Here is a 7,754-nt window from a genome sequence, read left to right as displayed (position 1 = left end):
ACCCTCCATCCCCCTTCTCTCCATCCACCCTCTATCAGTCCCTTCAACCACCCCTCATTTCTCCCTCTGACTCCATTCATGGTGCTGTGTGCCCTGTTCAGCAGCCCTGTTGTCTTTTGTGGCCTGAGTGGTCCCCTGGATGTCACCCAGGATGGCTACTGCAGAGGCAGCTGTCAACCAGTGTCAACAGACAGCTTCCAAAACACCAAGGCCGTTGTTTCTGTGACACAACCATGGATCAAAATGGTGTTTATTGTGATATAACCGGAAAAAACGGGCCAGGCCAGGCGGGTGGGCTGGGCTGCCCCCTTGAGCCAGAAAAGTGCTTCCCTCCTGGGCAGCGGGAGGAAGGCCAGCCCCAGTCTTCCCCCATCCACCAGCGTGACACTGTGGCTGGGAAGTGGGGGGTGGTTGAGGCCCAGTGGCCTTGGAGTCTCCTGCTGTGCCCTGGGTGGAGGCAGAGAGCCTCAGAGCTCATCAGCAGGTGGAGGGAGAGGCTCAGGACAGTGTGGTGGTGGGGACGTCCCTGTGGTGGCCCCGTCCTGGCCTCCTGGGTTCTTGTGTTCCAGGAGGATCAGGAGCACCCCAGCCTCACCGGGAGGGTGCGTCGGCTGCTATGGCCCTGAGGGGGGTGGGCAGCCTCTTGCAGTGCGCCAGGTGGTCCAAGCCACAGAGAGTGGTCAGTTTCACTTGGGATCTTGGGGGACCCCCTGCCCCACGAGGGCTTGCAAGTTGTGTCTTGAAGAGGAGGACTGCAGTGTGGCATGTGACCAATTCCACATGTGGGGGATGGGAGCCTGGGCCTCAGGCAGGAGGCCGAGCCAGCACCTGTCAGTCCTGGGAGGGCCAAAGGCCACAGGGTCTGCTGGGGACACCCAGTGATGTGCTGAAGTCCATGGACAGGAAGGAGCAGCCAGCAACAGACCTCCATCCCCAAACGCAGGGCCCTGAGGTGGAGAAAGGAGGCCACTGGCCAGCAAGGCCCAGGCTGAGGTGCTGGGCCAGGAGGAGGAAGGGTCCTGGTTGCAGGGTGTTTTCACCCTCTGGCTGGATGACGCCTCCCTTGGGAAGAGCTTTCTGAAAACAGGCTGCCGAGGGCATGAACCTGACGTGCGGTGTGTAGTCACCAGGTTCCAGCAGTGACGTGAGGCCCCACCTCACCGTGACATTGGGTGGCCATTGTGAAAAGCCAGTGAGATGGAAATGACCCTGTGGCCAGGCCAGCCCAGGGCGGGGGATAAATGGGCGTCAGAGCATCCAGGCAGCAGAGGAGGGCACAGAGCAAGAGCACGGCCACCATGCAGCGGCTCCTGCTGACCCTGGGCCTGGCCTCCGTCCTGCACGCCATGGAGCTGCTCCCCGCCCAGCCTGAGGAGGTGAGTACCCCAGGAGGCCAGGAAGGGAGTAGAACCCTCCTGGACCGGCCCAGCCCCAGGTGGACGTTGGCTGAGGCCCTTGGTGCCTTACTAGAGACAGGGGCACTGGGTAGGGTTGGGCAAGCACACTCCTGTGGGCAGCGGGCAGCTAGGGGAGGTCCAGCCCCATTGGAGCCTGTCTGGTCCCCCTGTGAAGGTGGCTTTGTTGTGTCCCTCGTCTTGCAGGGACATTCTCTTCCCCTGCTAAGGCCCGGCTCTGAAGCAGCCTGTTGGATACACTGTGTCTCTGAGTTTTGATTTTCCCAGGACAACACATTGGGGGGATATAAAATTCACATTTTGTCAAGATCTTGTGACTTTCAAGAACTCATAGAATTGTTAGAGAAGGACATGGGTCTACAAATGTCCAGATGCCACCTGTCTCCAGGCTCTTGCCTCCTGGGGCATGTCACAGCCTTACCTCCTGGGATCCCCATGCCTCCTGTTGGGCTGATGTTGGAAGAGGCCACTTCCCCTGGCCTCTTTGGGAGCTGGCCAGCTGCAGGCCCCACTGCCATCCTCCAGGGACCATGCGCCCCTCTCTGCCCATCTGCATTCCCACTCTGCAGCCTCTGCTTCTCCCTGGCCCTGAGGGACTCGGTCACTCCGCCTGAGGCTCATGGGTGGCCTCTGGCCCAGGCGGTCCCTCCTACGCAGCAGAGGCCCAAGTGAACATCCACACCCTCAAAGATTTGCCTGGGCAAGATGGTTGGCTGCTCACGGTGGGGAGCTGTGGGAAGGTGTGGCCTCCTCCCTGGCCTCTGGTCACTGGGGCATCCCCACAGCTTGTAGGAAAGTGGCACATTCTGCTTTGGATGGGGAGCCCCATAATTCCTGGCCTTATGATGACCAGCCCCCCGCCACCACAAATGACCCACTCTCTGCCGCCCTTTTGGATGGAGCTCTCCAAAGAAGGCATGATGATCAAGGTAAAACTCAGGTAGGTGCCTGGTGGGACTGGAGGGGTGTTCCGGCTCTCCCTGCCCACCCCGCTGAGCAGAGGGAAGGGGTGTCTCCCGCCCCTCACCTGCCTTCATCAGGCTGCAGCCATGGGGAGCTGGCTTGGCAGCTTCGAGCAGCCTGCCGCCCGTGCTGCCTTTACATCACAGCCTCAAAAACAAGGCTGCCAGCCTCTCCTGCCTCTCCTGCTTCCTGTGCCCCTGTCCCACAGGCCCTCCCGGGGGAAGCTGTTCAGCAGCCTGGGTTTGCTGTACCCTTCATTGCTAGGAGGTCCGTGGAGACCCTGGGGCCTTTGGGGTTACAAACCACGGTCACTGGTGGCTCCTTGCTTCACACTGGGCTCAGCCAAAATCTAGGAGGCACAAGGTTCATGAGGTTCTCTGCAGCCTCGCCTGCACCAGGAGCACCAAGGGTGGTGCCCAAGACCAAGCGTCTCCAAGAGCTGCCTGACGTGCCCTCAGCCACCCCAGGTCTGGGGCCCCAAGGAGGCCTGTGCAGCTTGGTGGCACCAGCCTCCAGGGAACTGCTTGGTGCACAGATCTAGAAACAGAATGGAAGCCCAGGGGCTTCCTGGGAGTCCAGGGAGCCAGCAGGACACCGTGGTGAAGCGCGAATGCCTCTGAGCCCCAGCATGGCCAGCTGGGGACTGTAGGTTGGCAAAAGTTGGCCCCTGCCAGTTCCACCCTGCCATCCAGTCAAGGCAGGTTTGTACCCTGAGGAAGCACACAGAGGCTGGGAGCTGCCGGCCCAGGGCCCCCGGGGCTCCCTGAGATGCTGAGAGCAGAGCTGAGGATTGGTGCAAAGAGGTGGCCGGCCCAGGCCCGTCGGCCCCACCACTGACCCCACTTGGGCCCGGCAGGAGGGGCCTGTGTGGGAGGGCCACAGGCTGCCTCAGGTTGGCCCAGCAGGTGGGTGAGACGCCTATGTGTGAGCTCATGTGTCCCGTGCTGCTGTCGCCCAGGCCAGGGACGTGGGTGCCTGTGGACAGGGCCAGCAAAGGGTAGGGGCAGGTGGAGCACATGCCCTCCTCCCTCATGGGAGACCTCAGCTGGGAGGAGAGGGCACAGACCTCACCCCGTCCGGTTTCCGCTCCAGGCAGCCATCCGGCGACTGTGAGGAGATGCAGACCATACTGTGGAAAACAGACGACCCCACCAAGTTCATGGCCGGTGAGTGGTGCTCAGCGCAGACCTGGACATGCCACTGCCCATTGCCCGGCCCCTGCCCCTCCTGGGCTCCCGTCCCGCCTGTAGGCTCAGCCTCTGCTGCAGGGAGATGGCCGGCCTTGTCCCTTGGCCGATGAGACGGAGGCCAGCATTTCCCTGGCATTGGGCATGTTCCCACAAGGCACATTCTGCCCCCTGCGCCCTGGCAGGGCGTCCAGGGCTCCTCAGGTCCAGGCAGCTGCTTGGTAACCAACACAGAAGGCAGGCAAGAGGCCTCCGTGGCCCCAGCACAGGGTGGGGGGTAGCAGCCACAATTGGGCACTACAGAGACAACCCGCTCTTGCCCTCTCCACCTCTGGGGCCTTAATAATATGCCGAACCGCTGGTCCCCAAGACCGCGTCCTTCCCCACAGAGAAGCAGCAGGCGATCCACATTTGGGCCACGAAGATGAAGATGTACTACATCATGCACACCCAGGGGGAGATGAAGGACAAGACCAGGCACATGATGATGCTGATAGGTACTCGCGGCCTCGCGGACCTGCCATGCTGGCCCACCTCAGTCACCCGTCCCATGGCACTGAGAGGCACTCACTGTCCTGACTCTTGCTGGTCCACAGCAGGTGGGCTGTGGGTGGCACAGCTCTGTAGGGGCACAGGGTGACACTGGCCCAGGCTGCTGGTGTGAGGAGTGGACTCCCTGCAGAGAGGTCACTGAGGTGGCAGCCAGCGGCCTCCAGAGAAGCCAACGGCCACAGGGCTGGTGGGGGGGCACCGTCATGTTCCCGGACTCGGGTTTGGGGAAAGGCTTTTACGGGCCAGGCTGGGAGATGCGGTCCTGCTCGGGAGGGGCTGGCTGATTCTGGGGGAGGGGTCCCCAAGAGCAGGCTCCTCTTCCTCCTACCTCATGCCCCCAGGTATCAAGTCCAGGGCTGCCCCCCAAGGCCTGCCATGCCACAGGACGTGCCTGTGCAGGGAATTCTGTGTTGTGTCTGCCCTCCAGGAGGCGCGGTTGGACCCCTTCCTGTAGGCCTTCACACGGGGAAAGCACCTGGCGCCTCGGCCTCCACAAGGCTCATCTGCTCAGGCCCTGGGCTGGCCAAGAGGGTCTTCCAAAGCCCCTTGTAGCTACGCACTGCTCCCCAGTCCTGACCTGGGTCAGCAGACTCGAGTCCTCTGAGTGGCCAGAGCCCCCCGGGGGAGGGGTCAGCACAGCCTGGGAGGAGGTGCCCTCCCAGTCCCCGGCCCCGGCTGGGTCTGCCTCCTTGCCCACTCCCCATGCCCTGCAGGCCCCACCATGGAAAAGAAACCAGAGGCAGTGAAGATGTTCGAGGAGTTTGTGGAGAGTAAAGGACTGGACAAAGCCAGGGTCATGGCCCCTTCTCACACTGGTAATGACCGGCGGCTCTGGCTCCCCTGAATTCCAGTGGGGTGCAGGTGTGGGGGCTCATCTCACAGTGACTTCTTCCTGCTTTTTCTCAGCCCCTCCGGATCCTTGCATGGCCCACCATCACTGAGGTGAGTGGCCCTGAGGCCTCTGCACATGAGCATGTCCTTGCAGGGCCCTAGGCCGGCAGGCCCCTGGGGTCCGGGCATTTCAAAGCTGCAGTCTGTGACCTTCGGGGTCTTGATTCTGTTTCTATTATGAGTTAAGGGCGGTCATCATGGGCAGGGAGGGAAGAAGATGGTGAGAGGAGGAAGGCCCTGCCCGTGCCCAGCCCAGGCAGAGCCTACTGCCCTCTGCCCATCGAGCAGCCTGGAGGTGGGCATACTCAGCAGGGGCCTGGCTGGGCCAGCACGTGCTCTCAGTCCCCTTGCAGGTCTCAGGGGAGGACGGCTCCTGCTCTCCAGGGGCCTCAATTTACTTTCTGAGCACCTCACCAGCTGAGAAGCCCCAGGACCCGGGCAGTGGGTGGACAGAGTTGCCTCCTATCCCTCTCAGATGCCTGTGCCAGGGCTCTGGGCCATGTGTAGGCTCCAGTGCATGGATGGTCTCTTGGCCACGAGGGGACTGCAAGGCTCCTGTAGGGGCCAGCTGGTCATGGGCACGTCCACTAATGTCACGTTGGCTTTTGTGCAAATTCTGGATTGAGACGTCACTCCTGACTCCTCTGTGGTCATTCTCCATCATGGGAAATGTGGGGCAGAAGGGGCCATGGTGCAGTGAGGAGGGGGCCACATGATGCACAGGGGGTGTGGGGGGGGCGGCGAGGGGCCGGGTGAGGAGGAGCCAGCCCTGCCCACACAGGACGCCAGCCCAGGAGGCCCATTCTGGACCCCTACCTCAGAACTCCAGGAGGATAAATGTGGGTTAAGCCATAGAACCAAGCCCTTCTGGCCGAGCTGTAAGGGATTCGGTGGCTTAAAGCAGAGCATGTATTCTCCTCCCTGAGGCCAGGTTGCCGGCAGGGCGGCCTCCTCTGAGAAGAGGGGAGCCACTTGCTTGCCTGGTCCAGTCTCCGGAGGCCATCTGCACCCCGGGCTGGCAGCTCCTCTCTCAGGGTGGAGAGCCCTCCCCTGTCCTCAGTTCACTTTCTGAGCACCTCCCAGCTGAGAAGACCCAGGGCCCGGGCAGGGAGTGGCCCGAGTTCTGTCTCCGCAGCCGGCCTCCGACTCTGGCATCAGCGTCCACGGGGCTCTCCCACACGCCAATCCTCCCTGAGCACGGAGCACGGAGCACGTGCGGCCTGCACAGAGCTGGGGGGGACCATGGTGGGGGGTGCTGGCTCCTGAGCGGCCACCCTGGAGCAGGGCTGCCCCTGAGGCCCTCTGGCTGCTCCTCCCTGGGACCCGGCCCCAGGTTCCCAGGGCCAGGAGGGAGCTCTCTGTCTGTGGAGCCTGGCCAGCCCCTGGTCCTCAGTGCTGCCCCTCACACCTCCCAGGCTGTCGCCAAAGCCCGTCTGTGTCTGGGACCTTAGCCATCGGCTGCTGATCCCAGCCGGCCACCAGGACCATCTGCACCCTGCCTGACAGAGCCGCCCCTGCGGGCTCCTGCCCCCTGGACTAGTTCCCTGACTCCAAATAAATGCTGCAGCACCCTCCTGGCCTGGTCTCCGCCTGGTCTCCGTGTGTTGCCTGGGGGAGGGGAGGGGAGGAATCTCACTTAGGGAAAGGGAGGCCTCCACCTCATTTCCTGAAGCCCAGCTCTTCCCCAGAGAGAAGGGGTCCCAGGAGGCACCGGTGGAGTTGGGGGGTGCAGCGCCCGCCCTTCCAGGGACCAGGAGGAGATGTGGAGCCCCCGAGCTTTACGTCCCCTTGAACTGGCCTGGCAGCCTGGGGAGGGGAGTGAGTGGGTGGGGACAGGACCCAGAGCTGGGCACCAGTCAGAGCATGCACCTTGTAAGTGCCCAGCCTTTGTCCCAGGACCGCGTGCTATCAGGGTCCGACGTTGCTGTTGTCTGAACCTGCGAGAGCCCCCTAAGAAAAGCCCCCGGGTGCCCCTGCCACACACTGCTGAGAGGGGAGCGAGAAAGCAGGAGCCCCCAGCACCGCTGAGGCACCTCGCTGATTCCAGCCGAGTGCACCCTCCCGGACGGTGGTGTGCAGGCTGGGTGCACGGGATGGCGGTGTCTGGGGGTGGGGCAGACACCGCCCTCGTGAGGGGCAGAGGGTGAAGCAGTGACAATGCCCACCTGATCCTAGGGCTGCTGTGGGCTCCTCTTACTCTTTGGCTGATGTGCAGGGCTGTCCCCTCCCTGGCATAGCTGTCCTCGGGGCTGGCCTCTGATGAGTCTAAGAGATAGACCTGGGAAGTGCTGCTGACGCTGGCTGCCAGCCTGGCCCAAGCCCCAGATCCCTCCCACTGTAGTCCCACCAGGAACCGTCCAGCCCCAGGGACACGCTGGCTCCTGTTTGGACTTAGAGGGAAATAAGTGACACTATCCCCAGAAGAAGGCCACCCTGGGGGATAATGTCCTTGTGCCTGGGAAGAGTCAGGGGATTCCTGGCATCCCAAGGCCAGGCGGAGGCTGGGGACAAAAGGCCCCAACCCACAGCCTTGTCCTTCCTTACCCACAAGGCCACAGCCACAGCCATGAGGGTCTCCTGCTCACAGTGGGCCTGTGGCACAAAGGCCATCGAGGTCCCAACGTTCTATAGCTTTGGGGACAGGTAGGGTGCTTGACCCTGGGATGGCTGGCATGGGTGGAGTTGCAGGATGGCCTCAGGCATCTACAGTGGGCACAGGATGAAGTCATAGTATTGGGGACCCCTT

General features: G+C 62.6%; 1 protein-coding gene across 1 annotated transcript; it reads left to right on the top strand.

The window, feature by feature from the left end:
- Nucleotides 1–1,298: 1,298 nt before the first annotated feature.
- Nucleotides 1,299–4,961, top strand: LOC107159135 (lipocalin-1-like). Its single transcript, XM_015505673.1, has 5 exons — nucleotides 1,299–1,376; nucleotides 2,201–2,355; nucleotides 3,471–3,544; nucleotides 3,955–4,062; nucleotides 4,831–4,961. Exons 1-5 carry the CDS (start codon nucleotides 1,299–1,301, stop codon nucleotides 4,959–4,961), a joined length of 546 nt encoding a protein of 181 aa, XP_015361159.1.
- Nucleotides 4,962–7,754: the final 2,793 nt, after the last annotated feature.

The sequence above is a fragment of the Marmota marmota genome, unplaced genomic scaffold (assembly GCF_001458135.2).
Source record: "Marmota marmota marmota unplaced genomic scaffold, marMar, whole genome shotgun sequence".
Lineage (NCBI taxonomy): Eukaryota > Metazoa > Chordata > Mammalia > Rodentia > Sciuridae > Marmota > Marmota marmota.
Note: the sequence above shows the minus strand (reverse complement) of the source record. Positions and strands in the feature narration are given on the sequence as shown.

What these genes read in the sequence shown, in the direction of transcription:
- LOC107159135 (XM_015505673.1), top strand. Translation starts at nt 1,299, where the DNA reads ATGCAGCGGCTCCTGCTGACCCTGGGCCTGGCCTCCGTCCTGCACGCC. An exon ending in TCCCCGCCCAGCCTGAGGAG is followed by an intron (nt 1,377 to 2,200) that starts GTGAGTACCCCA and finishes GCATCCCCACAG; the next exon opens with CTTGTAGGAAAGTGGCACAT. An exon ending in ATGATCAAGGTAAAACTCAG is followed by an intron (nt 2,356 to 3,470) that starts GTAGGTGCCTGG and finishes TTTCCGCTCCAG; the next exon opens with GCAGCCATCCGGCGACTGTG.